The sequence below is a fragment of the Periplaneta americana genome, chromosome 16, assembly GCF_040183065.1.
Source record: "Periplaneta americana isolate PAMFEO1 chromosome 16, P.americana_PAMFEO1_priV1, whole genome shotgun sequence".
In the NCBI taxonomy this organism is placed as follows: Eukaryota; Metazoa; Arthropoda; class Insecta; order Blattodea; family Blattidae; genus Periplaneta; species Periplaneta americana.
The window spans coordinates 163,288,961-163,312,380 of NC_091132.1; the positions used below are offsets into that span (position 1 = coordinate 163,288,961).

The 23,420-nt window shown below is 36.9% G+C and overlaps 1 protein-coding gene across 7 annotated transcripts in view; it reads right to left on the bottom strand.

Annotated features, from left to right (window-relative positions):
• LOC138691711 (zinc finger protein 729-like) overlaps positions 1-23,420 on the bottom strand; it is a 67,226-nt gene that overhangs the window by 26,017 nt on the left and 17,789 nt on the right. Inside the window, exons 1-5 of one of the 7 annotated variants that reach the window (XM_069813993.1) lie at positions 12,929-13,020; positions 11,785-11,922; positions 9,393-9,530; positions 6,061-6,143; positions 1,405-3,629 (exon numbers count right to left, since the gene is read on the bottom strand). In XM_069813993.1, coding sequence (XP_069670094.1) covers positions 2,732-3,629; positions 6,061-6,143; positions 9,393-9,530; positions 11,785-11,874 — 1,209 coding nt within the window. In that variant the 5' untranslated portion in view covers positions 11,875-11,922; positions 12,929-13,020 and the 3' untranslated portion in view covers positions 1,405-2,731. Of the gene's footprint in view, positions 1-1,404; positions 5,050-6,060; positions 6,144-9,392; positions 9,531-11,784; positions 11,923-12,928; positions 13,021-16,986; positions 18,759-21,036; positions 21,404-23,420 lie in introns of those variants that run through there. The other 6 variants (XM_069813994.1, XM_069813990.1, XM_069813995.1 and 3 more) reach the window with 6 other exon arrangements.

The window sequence follows — 23,420 nt, forward strand, 5'->3', positions numbered from 1 at the left end:
GGCGATTTTACGACCAGACGTTTCGTCTACAACTGCGGAAGACATCACCAATGGCGTGCCATTCTGGGCCATAGTGTTTCTCCAGCGTGCCAGGGACAACTAGTGCTATGATTGGAAGCGTGTCCTGATTTATAGGGGGAACTGGGTGTGGCCCGCTGTTGACAGTGCTGTACGGGCCGTGGTCCGAAACCAAAACATTGAAACCGCTCGAGAGGACCGCAGTGTCAACAACAAAACCTCCAGCGAACACCGCATTATCAACAGCGAGACACACCAAGTTCCCCATATAAATCAGAACACGCATTGAATCGTACCAGCAGTTGTCCCTGGCACGCTAAAGAAAACACTATGCCCCAGACTCCTCGCCACTGATGATGCCTGCCGCAATTGTAGACCACGTTCTATTAGCCCAGAAACTCTAACCTCATTGACACTGGCCGTGAAAGCTTACATTCGATTGTTACTTTTGTTGATTATGGCTGGATTAGCTGTGTTTTTCCATGGTAACTTGATTGTTAATAAATCTGAATTTAGACTGCCATTAAGTCGTGATGTTATAACCTTCCCAGCTTGATATATTTATTTAGCGTAAATTTATGATATCATAGAAAAAAACTTTGTATTATACACTTTCGTAAAGTTATCTTTTTAGCCCTCCTGTGTTTGTGGCACGAGGCAAAGCCGAATTTCACAAACTTTACACTCGTGTCAAAAAAAAAAAAAAAAGAGAACTTTTACGAACTTGTCTCCTGAATAATAATTCTCAAAGTTAGCCAATAGCTTTAATGGAACAACGGAAGGAAAAATAAGAAAATGTGTTCATGCAAGCCGACAGCCATTTGAAGAAATTAGTAGAATAAAATTGGCAATGATTAGTACCAATAGCAGAAAAGGTTCTTTTGTTAAACCATCATAATATTCCAATCTGGGGTAATCGCAATAACTTCATAATCATAATGGATTCAAGAGCGGTATCTGAAAGGAAGACAATTACCGCGCCCCGAAAAAATGGAACCCTATCAGCAAAACCCCTCAAAATGATTTAATTGAAAATTGTAGAGATTTAATGCTTCAATAAATTGTAGATCGTTTAAAAAGTGGTTAGTAATTTACAATACTTGCCAAAGAGAACATTTATGAAAACAGACCTGCCTACATGTGACCAATTATGATTGTGCGATAGTTACTTACATATGCCAGGTAACGGAGCAAAAGAAGATATTGCAGGATATGTAAACATCAGTGACTTGACAGCAGATGAACTAACAAACACGACACTAAGCATTGTTAGTAATATTGGGTTATCAGTTCACAACATACGAGTGTAAGCTTATAGAGCCGTCAGTATGACAGAGATTTATCCAACTCTTTCTAAATTTACTGAGTTACTAACACAATCTGACGAATCATAAATATTTTCTTTATTTTTCTCCTTGTACATCACATAGCTTCTCTCTTAGTATGCTCCTAATTAGCAAAGGAACTCTTCTTGGTTGCCTACAACTGGTAGGCTGTGGCACTTTCTTTCACACTGAATTGTACTTTATCTTTAAAGTTGCCTAATCCTAAAAATATGACAATAAAATGTTACTCTTCACCAGAAAGTGATTTTTCATCTTGAAAACACAATCCATCTACTTATTAAGTCTCCTGGAATTCAGTTCATGAAAGAATCCACAATTATAACTGTCTTTTGGATCTTACAAATACAAATTCTTACCAATTTCACATACTCATTACTACAAATTTTAAGCTTACAAAAAAACTGAACTGCGCTAGATACGTCCACAAATGCGTAAGATATTACTAGTTTTCTTCAAATTATTGTCTTGAACATAGACCTACTGATTGTAACTGTTCTCAAAGAAATATATTCACTTCCGTTCTCCTGTCTATCTTAATATTGATATCTCTGTTTTCCACATTTATAGCCTTTTACCAGACTTCTCTACACTATTTATACAGTACATCAGATACTTGGTGTTTCGAAGGACATTGCTGTTTCCATTAATTCTCCAGTATTACATCCTACTTCCATTATCTTTGTGGCACTTCAAATCACACACCCGCGCGCAAAATCATTCACTTACACCTTCCAATAGCAGACTGACAACTTCCTCTCCACCTCTGTTGCATACATCACTCATTAGTAACATATTACACTGATCAGACTTGAGACGTATACAAACAAATACTGTTCCAATGACACATATCATCAAGTCAGCTTTATTGTGACTAATACTGTTCCCTTCAACTACCACTTTTTTCAGAACTGTTCTATTTATTTCCTTCTCTTAAAGTTGCGATAATTTCTGTTCGACAGAAATGATTATTTTTCATAAGTGAACACACGAAGATCTCGCGAACTGAAAGTCTGGGGTCTCAATCGGCTTCCAATCTTCGATTAAGACTAGAGAAATCACAAGCAAAATGATCGATAAGCATGACTGTGCCAGTCTTAAGAGTGCATATCTTTGGTGCAGGCTGCAAACCACATTATAGCTACACGCCTATCTGGCTCTATATCTCATTCAGTTGTCACGAAAAACAGAAACGGTCACCACAAATATCGCAGTCACATCGATTCTCACTTGTTTCTCGTTACATGATGCTACAGGTCTTTCGAGAACGAGAAAAACGTCCCAAAAGCATCGCAACTGAACCTCTTACTTGTGTCTAAGGGTGCATACACTTTTACACTACCTGACTCCGAAAATTGCTTTCCCTTAAATCACAACTGAATACCTTCTGTCCGTGTGTGTACGATTCTATGGTTTTTTGCATTAATGGGTCTCGAGAACTTCTTTCCACATATATCACAAGCGAATGCCTTCTCCCCCGTGTGTAAGTTTCTATGGTCTTTTACAGAACCGGACTGTGAAAACTTTTTTCCACATATATCACAACTGAATGGCTTCTCCCCTGTGTGTACGAGTGTATGCCGTTTTAGAGAACCAGACCGCGAAAACTTAATTCCACATATATCACAATCGAATGGCTTCACCCCTGTGTGTACGCGTGTATGCTCTTTTAAATAACCAGCATGCGAAAATTTCTTTCCACATATATCGCAACCGAATGCCTTCTGCCCAGTGTGTAGGAGTGAATGTCTTTTCAGATTGCTAGGGAGCGAAAACTTCTTTCCACATATATCACAACTGAATGACTTCTCCTCTGTGTGTACGAATGTATGCTTTTTTAAATTAGAGGTAAAGTAAAATTTCTTTCCACTTTTATCACAACTGAAAGCCTTCTCGCCTGAATGTACTCGGGCATGATCTTTCAGGGTATAAGAGTTCAAAAACATCTTTCCACATACATCACAACAGAATGATTTGTTGCCTGTGTGAGGAATACTTTCCGAAAATTTCTTTCTGCAGATATCACAACTGCATGTCTGGTCTCCTGTGTGCACGCAAGGGTGTATTTTAACAATATCCACCTGCAAACAGTCCTTTCCACAAACATCGGCTATCAACGGTCTCTTGTCCTTGTGTAGAACAGTATGTAGTTTGAGTTCCATCGAACCTAAAAAATACTTTCCACAAACATCACATTTGAAGGTCTTCTCACATGTTTCCAGGCATTCATCTTCAGTAATACTGTGGCAGCAAGGTGGAACTCCAGTGCTGTGGAGATAATGTGCGCTTAAGTCCAAGAGGATGACTAAACAAGGATATATCACCAAAAGCAAAACTACAACCAACACAAATATGTTATACTTAGTAAATGCACTGATTGGCAAAAATATCACGCACCAATAAGGAGCTGCCATTTTCCTGCAAACCTCGGCATACAGTTACATCTCAAGGAGATGGTCACAATGTTTAGCGTAGTAACGTAATTAGTTGAAGGGTCTTGCCACCAGAGGCCGTGATCCTGCTGTCATCCGTGGCCTCTAAAAGGACTTGCACAGGCTACTTGAACTTAGAGGACTGTTATTTCCTGTTGTGTAAAACTCGTCGAAGATTTGACATGCCTCTATGACGTAATCGGAGAGACTTTACCCAGTTACCAGAGTTTGAGAGGGGTCGCATTACTGGAGTGCGCGAGGCAGGGTGGTCGTATCGGAGAATCGCCAGCCACCTACGACGTTGTGACCAGATTGTCAGGATGTGTTGGGACCAGTGGATGCGTGAGGGCGCGCAACCACAGCCACTGGGCTCAGGACGCCCTCGACTGACAACCAGGAAAGAAGTTCGTCGGATCTCCAACAAGATCGAACAGATCCAAGAGTGAGCTACTACCTGAAAGTCAGATTTGTATAATACATTCGTTACCGGAGGTACGTTAACAGAAAGCCACAATTTAAGACACACAGTATTTGTGTCCACTCACAGTTCAGTTCTGGCGTCTTGTCAGCTCATGTGAGTTGTGTGGATATAAAAAGGAAAAATTGTGACGGTGGCGTGTATAGTTCCTGGGGTAGCTCAGTCGGTAGAGCGTTCGCGTGCTATGCGAATGGTCCCAGGATCGATACCCGGCCCCAGAAAAATTTCTCCTTGAAATTATTCAGATCCAACTCATCCACCGACCGCCACCCTGAGACAGGCCGCTTGAACCATTTCGAGGCGCTTGATTGAAGATAATTTGGTCTCACAGCGCACATTACGTGTCCTGTCATTGACACCCGCCCACCGTGGCCTCCATTTGCAGTGATGCCGTGGGCGACAAACCTGGACTGCTGCAGACTGGAACCGGGCTTCTTTAGCAATGCATCCAGGTTCTCTTTAAGCTCTGATGAAGGTCGTGGTCGTGCCTGGAGACCTTGTGGTGCGCATCTGAATCCTACATTAGCTGTGGCGCAACACACCGCACCCACTGCTGGCGTGCTGGTCTGAGTAGCCATCGTATTCGACAGTCGGTCACTCCTATTAGTGATACGAGGGACAATAACAGCGCAGCGATATGTGCAGGACATCCTCCTCCCACATGTGTTGCCACTCGTGGCATGGCTTCGAAGAGGGCTTTTTTAGCAGGATAATGCTCAGTCGCACACAGCAAGGGTGTCACAGGAATGCCTCCCCAATGTTGTCACACTTCCATGGCCTGCACAATCGCCAGATTCGTCAATAATCGAACATGTCTGGGTCCATCTGGGACGTCAACTGCAGCAGACTAGAAGTTTACAAGATCTAGAGAACCAGTTGCAGTAAATATGGACAGATATGCCGAAGAATATCATACGAAACCTGCTTGCCTCAATGCCACCCGTATTACACCTTGTATCCTAACTAGAGTTGAAGAAACAGGGGAATACAACCACAATTCAGGTGGTCAGTTTTCAGCAATACAATTAATATTTTGCTCTAATATTGCAATCATTTACATACATCAACGTTACGATTATGCATATCAGGTTTCATGCAATTTCCACAACTCCTTTTTGGTACGTGATTTTTTCTTGTCAGACAGTGTATTGTGGAAGTACACAAGTTAATTCTCATAAGTGCTTTATAGTTGGTCTTTTACGACGCTTTATCAACAACTATCGTTGGTTGTCTAGCGTCTGAATGAGATGAAGATGTAAATGCTAGCGAGATGAATCCAGGACCGAAAGTTACCCACCATTTTCTCTTAATGGGTTAAGAGGAAAACCACGGAAAATAATTTAAACTCACATAACTACTATTACAGTAAATATACATTTCGATTAATAGAATTTACGCAGTTGCTTTTCTTGTGTGGAATTCCCCATGACAGTTTCATCTTCACTGTCCTGTATGACAATCACTGAGAAAGTAAAGATATGGGGGATAACATTATTGTCATTCACTTTTAAGGTTTGGAGACTGGAAATGGAAAAATGAGAACAAATCGTTTACAAAGAAGTTCATATGGATGGGTAGAGGGAAAGATACATAGACAGACTTTCACACAAACGTATAAATGGACGAACAGATTGACAGACAGAAAATGATCCAGAGAAACAGATAAGGAGAGACAGATAGATAAACACAATCATGATGAAACTAATCAGTAATTCCTATTCTTCGTCATTATTATTTAAATAAAACAATGAAATCAACAACAAAGTAAAGGCCCACACACTTCACTCACCCTTCGGTAAATACTTCATTCTCTTCTGCCGTTACTTGTAGTTCGACCTCATCCTGCTCTTTATGTATCTCACATGCCTCGTCCTGCAAAAGAGTATGTGAAGAGAGGCTATAGAAAAATAATAGCGGAAGGCTCACTGAATAGTAGCTTAAATGCAGCAGACTAATTTTTTAAATCCTACTGAATCCAGTAAACAATTCAAGCATTATTGATGTAGAAGGAAGATGAATTTAACAAACACAAAAACAAAATATTATGGCATTTTGTGAAAAATGTCCGTTTTAAGTAACAATTTTGTAAACTATAATTCAATTGAAAGAGTAAATAAGAATGAAACTTGAATCGTATTCTGAGATGGTCACAAGTAAGTAGGAATCAGGAAGATCTAGTTGACAAGTGATCAAATTGTTACGGTCAAATTGGTGATGGAAATTTTTTGTGAGGTAGTTTGAAACTATTTCAGATATCTCCGCAATTACAACAACCATACGATGGAACTGTAAATCAAAGAAGGTCAGTGAAATTCTAAAACAATTTGATAATGGAGGAAAAGGAATTTGCATACTGTAAACAACAATGGAAGAAATTTCCTTAATTGTGAAAATTAAGGTGACAATTCCAAGTATAAGTATGTTCATTTACTTCAATTACGGCTTTGATATTTTTATTTTTTCCAAAGTCCAGATCCATGTTATTAATCCCAATCCTTTCCATTCGTTTAAGGTGGGAGTTTGAATTCGATACGATTAAATGGTCCTCACCAAGTAACAGTGTGAGGTTGCTACTGAAGAGTGGAGGGGAATGGCAAGGGAACTCTGAAGCTAAATTTGGGTGTTGCTGTTACATCTCCCAACTGTGTAAGCACCGGAAAAATCGCTGTCATAGGTAATTGCGATTTTGTCAAAGTGTGATTTTTGTGTTAAAATCATTCTTGGCAATAGTGGGGAGGTAACCACGCCTATCTGTGGATTTCCAATTCGCCTAGAACTCAATATAACTGTAATCAACAAACCTCTGAATAAACCAAAAGGAGTGCCCAGCTTTTAATGAGCAGAAAGATGTTTATCTTTATCAGTCTGCAGAAAATTGAATTGATATGCCAGTGCCTTGCTTTATGTGAACAGTGATTAGCTGAGCGTGCAAAGAGAAGAAAACACACGCTCTCAACTGTCATCGCTATATGTCGGTATGTACATTCGTTCAAGAATATTTGCGAATGATTAAGAGAAGCATTCATGGAAGAATATAGCGACTCCATAGCTTCACAAAAAAGAGTTACTGACGTCAACTTTTGAGCTGAAACAATATTAATTAATCTCATTTGTGTTGACCTACAACAGAAGCATGTGACTTGCAACTGTCTGGACACTGAAGCTGTCATTTATACGTACAACAGACCTTACCACTGTGAGTCCCATATTGAGCAGAGATAGTGGTATGTGGGAGCTGTGAATTTGGAACGCTAGAATCCAGCGACAAACCTATCACACAGACGAATTTACAAGACTTCAAAGCACACCCCAACAATACTCTGAAGTAGTCATCGAGAAATATCGCGTTCATGCAGATTTGCCAACTATTGACGTCCCAAGAAATAGGCGTCTACGATGTGGATTTCAACTATCGAAAGAATTAAAAAAAAAAAAAATTACAAGAAACCTAAATAACTGTAATGCCTACACCAGGCACAAAACAAAAGTTTACTCACCAATCACCGAGTAACTCTATATGTTGCTGTCAATTAAATTAGAAGTAGATATATTATGAATTCAAGACTGATATTATTTAGTAAACCTTCAGCATCAGTCTGTGGAAGAAAAATAGAGTGGAAAAAATTCACGAAGGACTACAGGGGCCTGTTTCTCAAAACTCACGGACTAGTAATACTAGTCTGTACAGTAGTAATAATAGTTTGTTTTACAAGTCTGTGTTTCTAGAAACTACATGGGTAAAGTAGTAGTTACCAGTTCACAGACTAGTAATATTGGTCGATTTCACCAGTTCCTAAGAGATTCTGTTTCTCAAAATGCTAATCTAGTTGATTATACTAGTATTCCACAGGAATATTCCTACAAGACTCTAAAGACTGGTGATTTCTATATTATCAGTTACCAGTGGCAATCTTTCTCAGATAATCAAAACAAAATATTGTAGTTATTTTTTTTAATATATGTGGTTTAGTGATTCCGACTGAAGTAGTAGAGAAGTTGTTGTGAGAAGAGCTAAAACTATATCGAGAAAGAACAATTATTATTCCTTTACGGGAGCATCGCTTAAATATAATGAATGGTTTAAATAAAGTGCTGAAAAGCTTGGAGAGTTGTTCAATATAGAGGGACCTGCCATAACAAGACAAACAAATAGAAGTCATGCATTATCAGCAAAGCTTCAAATACAAATTGCTCTACAAATCGGGATGTTGATTATTTTCGAATGCCATCTGGTTTTTCTGCCCTAGACCAGCAACACATGCAGAATTTTTTTCCTAATAATCTGATACCAATTCATCAACTGCAGTAATTTTTGCTGGCTTTCCTCCTCCACTGCCAGTTCTTCTGACATTGTCAACTTTGGCCTACAAATTAAATACAAAACGACACTAATTTACGAATGGATCAAACGTAAAACTGAAAAAAAAAAAAAAAAAAAAATTGCGAATTTTTCAAGTCATAAGTAGCATTCATGTTGCCAGTAGACCCACTAGCTACATAATGTGTTCATATTATGATACTGTGAATTTGAATTGGTACTCGTCAAAGTTGCTTTCTTAACGTCGGGCCAGTAAGTGTCCCTAACGTATGCATAATCTTTGTTCTGAGGTATCAGTTCCATAGCCTCACATATTACAAATTTTTTTTCCATTCGTTTACTTTATCATTTTTTGTTACTATGCTTGAAAAAGCACCAAATAATATATCCTTTGATTCATTAATCATATTGAGTTATAGTTAATTTGCTTTCAATTGATGGAATTTCAAGAAAAGAGAGAAGTAAGAACCAAAACACAAACAACTTAGCCTTCTAAACTCAAATAACAATATCTACCAATGGCTATAAACAAATGAACTCAATCAGCTGACTAGTGAAATAGATTATGTGACTAGTGAAAAATTGTCACAAGTTACTAGACTGGTAAAATAGTTTGAGAAACAGAATCTACTAGAGCTGGTGAAATATACTCTGGTAACTAGTAACTGGTGAACTACTAAACTAGTATTTTTGAGAAACAGGCCCCAGAACAAAGAATTGGACAGCATGAAAGCTAAAATCGTTTTCGTAGCACCCATCTGCCAGTAAAATACCAACTAATACACTTCATAAATTGCACTTACCACGGGCTCGCTTTTTATGACGGGAAAGTCAATCGGCTCAGGAGATTCCTCAAATGTCATCTCCGATTTCAGATCAGAGCTCTGATCCATACATTCCGTCTTTATTTCTGTCATGTCCAGATCTAATATAGTCTCTTCCTGCAAAATATACAACATAATAATTATGTCATATAACACAAGTGTGTCACGAAAACGACTGACTGTTTTAATGTGTGTCCCCTCTATTATTAATCCTGATGTCAAGGATTTCACGTGTACCCAGTCCAGTGTGAGTAGTGAAATAATTTTTAATTTTTATGAAAAGTCGGAAGGAACCAATGAAGAGTCGCTGTAGTCTGATCAATAAGTTGGATGACGTAAGAGGCTTATATGACGTCATGTATATCTACACATTATTTTGCAAGTACAAAAAATTGTTATAAAATTTTGATAATCTAACTTACCTCAAAGTTGTTGTTCAGTGTTGGTATAGGTTCTAGCTGTAAATCGTGTATGTCCATAGTTGAGGTATGCTTTTCTAATGATATTTATAAAATTCGTAAGCATTTGACGAGCTTCTGTTGTTCCGTTTGCACTATACAAACGGCGGTATAGCAACTCATGTATACAGCACATTGATCGGAGGTTTCCATTGTTTTATATACTAAACTAATAATCTTTCTTCGATGCTTCAATTTACACTACTTTCGCAGTTTGTATCGATAGCTTTACATAATTACGGAAGTTAAAGTACTTTCGTGATGCACAAGTCATCGTAAGATTACTAGAATACTAAAGCCTTTAGTCTAAATGGAGTAGTGTAGTGAATTGATTTAATACACGTAGATAAGATAATTGATAGATAAGTGGACTAACGCCATCTTTTGAATATTAACCATATTAATTTACTGTTCTGTATAATAACAGTTAATTAATTTGTAATTTATTAGCGACTTTACTAGTCATTAGGCTATTAGGAAACCAATGAATTCAATTGTTATATAACAATCAAATTATATATTTATTAATTTGGGAGTATTTCGCGTGAATTGTGTCTAAGTATTAATTTTTAAGAGTTTATTCTTGATCGAATTCGTAACATAGTGCCTATGATGGTGGTCTACTGAACGAAAGGCTGTAGGATCGAATCCCGGAGTATTCAAAGGTGAGAGATGTATTCCTATTTCAGATGGAGGACTTTTTTAGAATAAAGTAGGTAATAATAATAATAAAAATAATAATAATAATAATAATAATAATAATAATAATAATAATAATAATAATAATAATATAATATAATATAAATAATAATAATAATAATAATGATGATTTAGGGTGTGAAATAGAGAAAAATATGTGAGGAAGCATGGACAGTGAAATGATGTAGAGTGGAAGAGAAAGAAGTGGTGGTAGAAGGGGTTTCGGGGCGTGAGACCCTGATTTCATTCATATTTCTAAGGATTATCATCGTGTGTGACGTCATAAGTTGCACTATCGATCTCCAATTCGTCGTCGACCTGGTTGGCAAGTTGGTATAGCGCTGGCCTTCTATGCCCAAGGTTGCGGGTTCGATCCCGGGCCGGGTCGATGGCATTTAAGTGTGCTTAAATGTGACAGGCTCATGTCAGTACTGGCATGTAAAAGAACTCCTGCGGGACAAAATTCCGGCACATCCGGCGACACTGATATAACCTCCGCAGTTGCGAGCGTCGTTAAATAAAATATAACATTTAACATCCAATTCGTCTGGAAGAATAGCAACTAAGTCCTGGATATTACTGAAAAGCCTCGTCTAGAATGATTTCAGTTTTCACAATCTCTCCGTTCGTTTATTGAAGGGTTGGGCGTGAAGGCACGGATAATACTTCCTCCCCATGTGAGTAAGTGAGAGGAAACTACGTACTGCAGAATGGAGGAAGATGAAGAAAAGAACTCTGAAGTAGTCTTTGTGATATAACATTATTGCGTAGCTGCAAACAAATGGTACCAGGAAATAAGAGTCAAATAAGTTTGGGTAAAAATCAATTTAAACAGAAGAATTGGAAAGAAAAAAAGAAAAACAAAATTAAGATTATTTGCTAAAGCAGGTGCAAAGTACAAATTTAGTCATCTACTACGGGATCAACTGAAAGTGGCCCACATTAAATGCTGGACTGGCAATTAAATTAAAAGAACACAAGTTAAAAATAATAAATAGTGGGATGAAATCATCATGTATATCATTTTGTAAATGTTCAGTTTTGCGTTTTCTACGATAAAAAAGAGGTGGAAAAGAATAACGAAAAATGTAGGTGAAGAAATGGACTGCATGAAAGCATCAATCATATCCCCTGCTGACCCGAATGTAGCAGCCACATCAGCCAGTGAAGAACAGAGAGAACTAGCGATCAACACACTTCATAAACGCACTCACCTCGATTTCCCTTTTGGCGAAAGAAATGTCAATTGGCACATCAGTTTTATAAAATGTCATCTTAGATTTTACTTCATAGCTGTGGTCCATACATTCTGTCTTTATTGCAGTCACTTGCAGATCTAAGAGATTTCCTTTCTGCAACACACAAAACATAATAATTATGAAATATACTGTATGTAGTTGTTCACGATAAACCAGTCACCATATTTAATGGCCCTACACTGTATTATTAAATTCTGATGTCAACGAAAGCACCTGTACACACATCACAGTCAATAGTGATATAATTTGTATAGAAAGCATGTTAACGGAGCATATAAAAGAATAGCTGTTTATTATTAGATTGTTTTGTTCAAGTACAATACTACGGCTTTTTAAATTTGCACATACAAACACATTTCACTTCAGAATTACTTAATTTATTTATAAAATGTAAGGTGGGAAATTTGAAACAAGTTTTAAAAATTATTTATTGCATTAGATATTTCTTCTGAGGATAATCAATGGAACAAAATAGCAGAGTTGATTTCTAAAATGTTGATTCGAGGAGCAATTATCTACGAACACTGACATCTCTCATTATATTACTACAGCGAGACAATTTAGAATGCAGGCTATATAATCTGTACCTCAAAGCTATGGGCACAGTAAGATATGAGTGCCATGTTCAAAGCAGCAACATTTTCTTGCCGATGAAACTAGTAGTAAGGCATCACAAATAAACTATTCTTCAAGTTTAGGAACTGAATTTGTGTGGTGCATTAGCCGATGCCTCTTCAACAGGAAGAAATTTTGTGATAACACTTTAACAATTGCATAATACCGCAGCACATTCAGAATCGTTCTGATGAGTCTGAGAAACTACAACAAGTGGCGAAGTTTGGTTCCGAAGACCAGCTATAGTGTCAGGGAGGAATATAAGGATAACCATAAGATACCTCTGCCCTGCTCAGACCATAGTGCACCATCAATGAGATATGAGGAAGTTAGGTCAGTATTCAGCTGATCAGCCTCGTCCCTGTGTGATTTCTCGCGCGCATTTATTGCAGGAAGCTTTTTAGCCCAAACTAAATGCTTTATTGTTATAACGACATATTTAGAAAATAAATAGCAAGTAGTAGATTACTCTCATATGGAATACCTGTAGTTTCTTCTCTTCTATATCTGTGATATTACTTATTTCTCATGCTAGATTGTCAATCTCACGTTCCATCTTGATTACGTTCATCATGCTGAAAAAAAAAAGGAAACTTCAATTGACAAAGAATATGTCACCCATTTGAATATACTTACTAGTAGTGGGAATAATAATTCCACATATTCCTAGCAGACAGAAGCAAACGAGCATGTTGACTATTGGACTGTTAAGGTGCATTTACACCGTTCAAATTTCTGTGGTTGCACCGTTGCTTACGAGATTATATACAATATATAAATGTATAATTTCGTAACCAACGGCTTGTACGCATGTAATTTGGGGAGAATATTGAAAGAATAAAGTTGAAAATGCAGGTTCAATTAAGATGCATATTTAGCTTGTGTGTACACGGTGGGCTGTGTTGAACGTCATCTTCATTACGCATATATATATATATATATATATATATATATATATATATATATATATATATATATGTATTAATTTAATATACCTTGGTTTGATATTGAATATTGGTAAGATCCAAGATTCAGTCGTCGTTTTTCCAAACCAATAGAAGATAGATGACGCAGTATATGGATATGTGCCATGGCAATACTTGAAAGCATGAATTTGGTCGGGGCTCCCATCCCCGACACCCGCACAGTCTCATATTTCTTTCTCTTATCTTACACCACTTCAGTGCTCTCCCTCCTTCAAATATTTTCCTGATTAAATTGGAATACCTAATTACCTATAAATACGCAAGGATTCAATCATAGGACCTTTCATTTACTGAACCACTATCATAGCCATTACGCTACGAATTCGTTGATGAACAAACCCTTAAGAATTATAGCATAATTACTTACGAAAAATTAACATCAAACACTTCCAAAGTTATTAAACATATGACTATTATTATACCATAGAACTGAATTCATTAGTTTGCTATTAAATTTATTACAGTTAATATGACAAATAGATCACGAATCAATTAGCTTTATATTGTACGGGGAACTGATACGATATGACTGAGATACTACACTTACCCGCTATCAATTGTGTTATTAAACGTATATGAACTCGAATCGCTACTATACTTCATTTAATATTCTATTAATGTTATTTAGCTTTGTTTCACTGTCACATTTATATTATGATAATTCTTCGAACTTGTAATGTAATGTGCGAACATACGTGATGTCATATACGCCTATTACGCCATCCGTCTTATTTTTCGGAAAAACAGCGACCCATCTTTGGATAGTATCACTGCTATCTAAGATGGCGGTAAAAGTATCTAATCCAATAATTAGACCTACTTAATTCTCAAATTTGTCATTGAACACTCCATACGCACTCGTATTTGGGATAATCTTCCATAAAGCTAATCGTACTTGCAGATATTTCCAGTTGAAGAGATCCAACATCACCAATGAAAACCATTTTCAGTTTATTCTCGGTCATCTCAAACAATCAGCTGCTCGCTACAAGCTACTATTGAAGAAAATACACACAGGATACCCACCGGCGTTGCTAGCTTTCAATTGCCGCATGCGCTGTCATTTTTACTCGAAAAAAATATGCACAATTGAATGCGTTTCATTTCCTCTTGCATTCGTTATTTGAATGATTAACGAGGAAGGTAAAGTTGAAGCACAGTCTACTATATACAGTTGCGAAGCTTGAGGTGTTTTTTTTTGCAAATCTCGTGATAATGCGCTCCAAGCGGTTAGCAACTAGAAACAATAGACTGTCCATGGTCGACTTTGGACTGTGTCGTATTTCTATCGAGTGCTAGCTCGTTGCGTATTTCACATTGATGCTTGTGAAATGTTCGTTATTGGTTGTAATGAGAATGTTAATGGCTAAAATATAATTGGAATAATAATATGGGACGTTTGTAGTGATATAAATTGTAGCAACAGTAAGAGAAAAAGGCCAGAGTTATCCTTTTACCGATTTCCAAAAGATTCAGAAAGGTTCCTGGGTTGCCACAAGAATGCTGTGCAGAAACAAAACTCTTAATTTTGAAGTTCTCTGTGACTGTTAGAATACATTATATCCTTAAATTTCACAATGATATGTTTCAGTCTAACCGAAAGGACATTAGATACGGGTTAAACTTCTGTCACTTTGGCTGCTAAATTTCCAGAGAAATAAAGGTTAGGTCTACTTTTTTTTTTTCAGAAGATATATTTTTAATTGTAGCTATTAATTTTGTTATTATTTTTGTGTGTTATTTCACTAAAGACGTAGAAAAAAATTAAGTTTGTTTTAATGAAATTTACTGATCACGTTTTATTTTCAATTCTGTAGGGATTATTTTTGCTTAGGCCTACTTTTTTTTTCAAAGGATATGTTTTTAATTATAGCTGTTAATTTTGTTGTCTTTTTTTTTGTTGCTTTACTAGAGACGTAGAAAAAGTCTGTTACAAAAAAATTTATAGATCACGTTTTATTTCCAATTCTGGTGTGATTATTAGTGCTTAACCTCATCCCACTTTGTTAACTACGTAAGCCTACACTACAAGTACCGGTACACGTAAGTTACACCATTAATTCATGTTTCCAATATTATTGTTGTAAAGGGAAATGTTAATTAATATTTATTGGTTTCATAGTTAATTATCGCTATAATCTTGAATGAGTGAAGCTATTATAGTAAATTTCATTTCGTATTGCACACACAAAAATTATATTAGGCTAACTTATTTCTTGCAGGTATATTCGAGTTTAAGGTGGAATTTAATATACTTCATTAAAATAATAAATTAACTTACTGCATTTAATATTTCAATAATGGAAGGAAGGTGTTAATTTTTCCGAAAGACCAAGACAACGAAAGTGTAACATATCTTGTCGTCTGCTAGGAGAGAGATCTGAGATGATGAGGCGATAGTAGCGATCCTAGTGGTGGGCAACTATCCATGTTTGCATTTTTACTGCATATTGAGCTTCGCGACTGTGTATAATAGACTGTGATAAAAGTTTGAAATGTAAATAAGTCTTCCTGTGTCCAGTTTTTACATACGAGTGTAAATTGAGGGGACGTACACCATAAAGAACAGACGGGTTCCAATGCAGGTACGAAAAATGTGTGGATGTTCTTTCATTCAAAAGGTCAAGCTTGTTTCACTCGAAATCCATTTGTGAAGATCAGATCATATAACTTACACCTATATAGAATGTAACAAAATTTAATAATGTACTTACCCGTATGAAATATAACATAACGTAATTATTAGCCTCCCTCAGATATCAGCCTGCATAGTTTCAACTTTATTTTTACTGCCGGCTCAGGATGATGTGATCAAGAAAGCTGTGACAGCAGCTGTGTTGTAGAAAGACACTTCTGCTTGATTCTTTCATACAAATGAGATTTTTCCCACAATCTAAATAAAACAATGAGTTAGAAGACAGATTATAAAGTGGCCAATTTAACTTGTATAGCGCTCTTAGCGGTGCGGAAGAAATGGAAGAAAGGTTTCTTTCTGTAAATTTGTCTGCTTACAACGTTGTGTATAAGGAGATGGGCGCTACGGATATAAAAAAAAAAATCTCATGTGTGCTGCTTATAACTGCAAAACCAGAAGATAAAAAAATGATATATAATATTTTACGGAAATTTTATAAAGTTACGGACATAGTTGTTAATAAGCAGCACATTTTTCGTGCGTACTTGTGTAACAAAACCAGGTATTCCTTAGTGTCTTTTATTGCAGATAAGAAAAAAGGAACTGGCGAAATTGGGTAATAAATGTGAAACAAAAAACTATTAATAAGTAATTTGTAATAATGTTATATTCAATTTAATCAAAATATATAATACATATACACAGAGACTTATGATCAAATATATCGGTACATTTGTCCAATATTTACGAATATAATAAATCTACAAAATTAGCCACGGATTTTAACATTTATTCGGAAATAACACAATCTAATAATTTAAAAAAAATTAACGCAAGAGAGGAAACGCTACAGTAATGGGAAGCGGTTGAATCATTATTCCCAATGAAAATTTGACTTTACCACAAGTTCATTAAATACATCTGTGTTTACAGAGAATAAACACATGAAAATGCAGAGGTATATTTGAAGATCATATAAGAGAAGAGAACATCTGAGATGTTCGTTCCATATAGCAGAATATATGGCTGACCAGTACAAATTTGTATTTCGCCACATGACTATTCCACTGACACATATCATCAAGTCAGCTTTAATGTGACTAATACCGTTCCCTTCAACTACCACTATTTTCAGAATTGTTCTAATTATTTTCTTCCCTTCCAGTAGCGATAATTTCTGTTCGACAGAAATGATTATTTTTCATAAGTGAACACACGAAGAACTCGCGAACTCAAAGTCTGGGGTCTCAATCGGCTTCCAATCTTCGATTAAGACTACAGAAATCACAAGCAAAATGATCGATAAGCATGACTGCCAGTCTTAAGAGTGCATATATTTCGTGGAGGCTGCAAACCGCATTATGACTACACGCCTACATCTCTTTCAGTTGTCACGAAAAGCAGAAACAGTCACCACAAATATCGCAGTCAGATCGATTCTCACTTACGTATCTCGTTACATGCTGTTACAGGTCTTGCGAGAACGAGAAAAACTTCCTACAAACATCGCAACTGAACCTCTCGCTTGTGTCTATGAGTTCATACACTTTGACACTACTAGATTCCGAAAATAGTTTCACTTATATCACAACTGAATGCCTTCTGCCCGTGTGTGTACCTTTCTATGGTTTTTTGCATGACTAGATCTCGAAAACGTCTTTCCACATATATCACAAGCGAATGCCTTCACCCCAGTGTGTAGGAGTCTATGCTTTTTTTCATTACTAGATTCCGAAAACTTCTTCCCACATATATCACAACTGAATGCCTTTTCCCCAGTGTGTACGATTCTATGTTTCTTTACAGAACCAGACTGCGAAAATTTTTTCCCACATATATCACAACTGAATGGCTTCTCCCCTGTGTGTACGAGTGAATGCATTTTTAGGCCACCAGATTCCGAAAACTTTTTTCCACATGTGTCACAAGTGAATGCCTTCTCCCCTTTATGTACACGTGCTTGCCCTGTGTGTATGAGGCAATGCTTTTTTAGATGAACATTTTGGGAAAATTTCTTACCACATATATGACAAGTGAATGGTTTATCGCCAGTGTGAATGAGTGAATGCCTTTTAAGACCACTAGATTCAGAAAACTTTTTTCCACATGTATCACAAGTGAATGGTTTCTCCCCTGTGTGCACAAGTCCATGCTTTTTCAAATTGACAGAATGGGAAAATTTCTTACCACATATATCACATCTGAATGGCTTCTTCCCGCTATGTACAATTCTATGCTTCTTTGCAGAACTAGATTGCGAAAACTTTTTTCCACATATGTCACAACAGAATGCCTTCTCCCCTTTATGTATTCGTGCATGACTTTTCAGCGTAGTAGAACTGGAAAATTTCTTTCCGCATACATGACAACAGAATGGTTTCTGCCCTTTATGTACGAGGTGATGCTGTTCTAGACTACTAGATTGAGAAAAATTCTTTCCGCACATATCACAAATGAATGAGTTCTCGCCTGTGTGTACGCGTGCGTGTCTTTTGAGACGATCTAAGTGCAAACAATCCATTCGACAAAAATCGCAACTCAACGGTCTCTTGGGCTTGTGTAGAGCAACGTGGTTTTTTAGACTTGTCGAATCGCAAAACCACTTGCTACTGTCATCACATTTGAATGTCTTCTCCCCTGTCCGTTGGCAACCATCTTCTGTAGTATTGCCCAAGGAATGTAGAACTCCAATGCTGTGAAGAAAATAAGCTCTTAGTTCGAGCAACGTCACTAAAGCAGAACAAATTAGAAACAACAAAAAACAACGTGCAACACTTATATATTACACTTAGAAATTAGTAAGTGACGACGAAAAATATTCCGAATTAGACAGTTTCACTCAAGTTTAAGTATTCATCGACTGTAGAAGTGACAGAATTCTTCAAAATGTTGGTAAATAATGGTCTTGCCTCGCCTACAAGCACATTTCGTGTAGTTTTGAAAAAATTTATAACTTGTACTCACTATCTCAATAATTTCATAATTATTTGAGCATTTATAAGTGCACTATAAATTCTATAAATTCTCTTTTATTTGTCGTGTACGGACAGGGGACCCGAAAGCTTGCACTGCACACTGAGGCATATTGTGCTCACCACTCCTATTCTGTGAAAGATCGGTCAGCCGAACAGCCCTGCTCTTGTACAAGTACAGCACACTGCAACATGAACCTGGGGTTTTGTACGGATGGCGATGATATGTGAATTGATGGCGAAATGAGTCCGAGGTGCAACGCCGAAAGTTACACAGCAATTCTGCTTCAATTGGTCAAGGAAAAACCCCGGAAAAAAACACTAACCAGGTAACTTGTCCTAACGAGGTTTCAAACCCGGGCCCGCTCGTTTGATGGCCAGATGTGCTAACTATTGCTCTACAGTGGAGGACCTGTCCTATGCCATCTCCCGTGTCTGTTTTCTCATATTTCACTTTTTCCGACATTTACTATTCTTCCGACGGACAAAATTAGACTTCCAATTAGGCAATAAAATTTCATTGAGCTATCAAATTGCAGCTTAAACAATCAACAAGATATCATGAACGTCTACTATATACAGGCGCGATGCTCAATACGTAGTAAATATGCAAACATTACATAGTTGCTCACCACTAGGATCACTAATATCGCCTCATTACAGGCTATGCAAAACAGTACCGTCACAGGCTATTGTTTCTAGCACCCTCAAAACTCAAGCTTCGTGACTGTATATAGTAAACTGTGATATCATCATTTAAGTTTATATCTCCTGCCATCGCCACTTATGACATAGATATAATATGGGAGCATTTGAAAAAAACAAGAACTTATGGAGCTTGAGTGAATAAAGCAGACGTTCCTGAAGAAAGCCATGTGTCTATCAAAATATACACTATCGCGTTTGATATACGAATTTGCCAAACAGTCGTTCTATATAGAAGACCTCAGTCATCAACTGCTGCCGCCATCCACAGCTCATTGCTACTCTACACTGATGGAGCTGAAAGAAAAGAAGAGTGATATATGGAGCGACTTCTATTCTACTGACGCCATGTCCACAACAGTATGGATGCAGGGAGGATACGATCTGGGTCATATAATGACCCAGCTGGCAGTACATCCTTCCACTACATGACTTGCCAGAACAAGAAATTCGAGCAACAACACGCCACCTGTGTGTATGAACTTTCCAACGAACTGTGTGACCGATATAACGTAATGACGTGCAAACGCAGGGCTGTGTCATTGACAAAATTTTGCAACTGAGACTAAATCGGGCTGTCTTGTCCCTACACGACAAATGTTGCACATTGAGCGCTTTTCTTATTATTATTAATATTATTATTATTATTAAGTTTATGTCTGACTGCTCGCATCCATCAAGTAGCGCGTACATAAACATTATTTACCATCAAAACACAACCATGCTTCAAAAATAAGTATTTATTGTTTTGATTGGTTTCTTTTACTTAAAGGGACATACTAATATTATCAGTCAGTTGTATCCAGTCTTTTCAATTGGATTATTGTAACAGAAATTGGGTCCCTACTTAACCTAAAAGAACAAATGTGTCGTCGCCTTTTCGCAAAATATGGAGAAGACAAATTCAAGAAATGTGTTGAGCACGTTAAAACAACAAAGAACAATATTTTTCTAGTGCTAATGTAATAGACGGTGAAACTGACAGAATAATTTCGTTAGGAGAATGTTTAATTGACAGAACTGATGCATCGGATGACTTGTCAATCAGTAGCGACAATGATTCATATTAATGGAGGGAATTGCGACGCCAGCGCGGTGATAAGTTTAAGTAAATTCCCATAACGGAGTTTTGCCAGTTGTTATGCTATAGTACGGGTTATGAATGTAAATTATAAGAGCGTCTAAAGAAAAAGTTATATCTGTAATGAATGTAATAGTGGCATTGCATAAAAAATTCTGAGGTTCATTTTACATGGATGTCATTGATAACATAAACTAATATATTGTATTCAAACGGATGGACGTGTGTACAATATGTATGCATGGCTACGAGGCAGGATAGATACACAGACAAAGTCGAATGGAGACAGAGAAAAACTCACACATATAAACAGATGAACAGATGGACAGATAGAAAAGAGACAAACATATCGATTACAGATGGACATGGCAATTCAGAATACTGAGTCCTTCATTTGCACAATCACGTTGAAGGTAGTCTAATTTCTAATTTCTATTCTTCGTCATTATTACTTAAATACGGCAGTGAAATCAACAACGAAGTACAGGCGCACACACTTCACTCACCCATCAGTAAAGACTTCATTCTCTTCTGCTGTTACTTGCAGCTTGACCTCCGGTTCCACTTTATTTATCTCGTCCTGCAAATGAGTAAAGGCTACAGAAAAATAATAGTTGAATGCACATTGGATGGTAGCTTAAATGCAACAGACCAGAATTTAAATCATCCTTAATCCAGTAAACAATTCAAGCATTATTATTGTAAAAGAGATAAATTTAGGAGAGAGGATGGTATTTTATGGTGAAAAACGAGTAAATTAAAAAACAAATTCTTTAATTAAAATACTGTGTGATATGTGTGGAATGCATAGCCTAACGTTTTGTGGGTATTTGTGTCCTTATCGGATGTTGAGTCGCCATTTTTAAAATTCCTGCATTATGAATTTTTAAATCACCCTCCCACTTTTAATGTTGTTTCTGGTAGATTAAATTTTCCTTAAAAAACACTTTCATATGTGTGAAATGCATTGCATAACATTTTGTGGGTATTTATGTCCTTATCGGATGTTGAGAAGTCATTTTTAAACTTCCTGAGCTATGGATTTTTAAATCACATGCTCCCTTTTATCGGTCTCCAGTAACTTCATTTGTTTTGCTACATTGCCAGACAAAAACAGATATAATTTCTGAACTATTAAAAATATATGCATGAAATTTAGGACACACATTCTTTATACTATTAGGAAAGTTTCCACTGTAACAGAATTTTGTTAATTGACTTCATTTTAAAAATACGTCCGTTTGTTTGCAAGATAGGAAATCAGAAAAGTGTTATTAAATTTTAATTGTTTATTTTACAAACGTAGGGACTAATATTAAAATTCTGTTACAGACAGTTTGCAGAACATGCTTTTACAAATACATTGCAAAAAACTGTTTGAATCTATCGTTAGATATATCGGTTTTAGTACAATTCTGCATTGGGTATATTTCATTCAAAATTGGGAACCAAATAATTTTTTTTTCTTTCAAATATTTTTATTTGGTTGAGTTTCTACAGCTTTGAGGTCTCTACATAGAAAAAATTAATATTTTACACCAAATAGGAAAAAAGGTAAAAAAAATACCATCCTCTCCCCTTAAGACACAAAAATGTTCCTCCCCATGTAACAGTGTGAGGTTGCTGCTGCAGAGTGGAGGGGAATGGGAAAGGAACTCTGAGACAGATGTGGGGTTTTGCTATTACATCTCGGAACTGTGCAAGCTCTGGAAAAATCCTATGATAGATAATTGCGATTTTGTGACAATGAGACTTTTTCTTCAAATGATTCTTGGCGATTGTGTAGATTTCCAAGTCGTCTGGAACTCAATATCACTGTAATCAACGTATCTCTGAACAAACCACGAGGAATATCCATGTTTGTCGTGAGTAGAAAGAAGTTTATGCTTATCACTCTTCTGCAAATTGAACTGATATGCCAGTGCCATGCTTTATATAAACAATAGTGATTAGCACGGCATGCAAGACTTCAGAGTACACCCCACCAATACTGTGAAGTAGTCATCCTGAAATGTGACATTCCTACAGATCTGCCAACTACTGACGTCCCAAGAAATAGGCGTCAATGATGTGGATTTCAAATATCAAAACAATTTAAAAAGAAAAATCACAACAAGACATCTAAATAACAGTATTGCCTACACCAGGCACAAAACACAAGTTAACTCACTGACTACCGAGTAACTCTATACTTGCCCGTCAATTAAATTAGAAGTAGATATTGTAAGAAGTATCAATACTTACTTACTTTCTGGCTTTCAAGGAATGCGTAGGTTCATTGCCGCCCTCACATAAGCCCGCCATTGGTTCCTATCCTGAGCAAGCTTAATCCAGTCTCCACAATTATATCCCACCTCCCTCAAATCCATTTTAATATTATCTTCCCATCTACGTTTCGGCCTCCCCAAAGGTCTTTTTCCCTCCGGCCTCCCAACTAACACTCTATATGCATTTCTGGATTCGCCCATACGTGCTACATGTCCTGTCCATCTCAAACGTCTGGATTTTATGTTCCTAATTATGTCAGGTGAAGTATACAATGCGTGCAGCTCTGTGTTGTGTAACTTTCTGCATTCTCCTGTAACTTCATCCCGCTT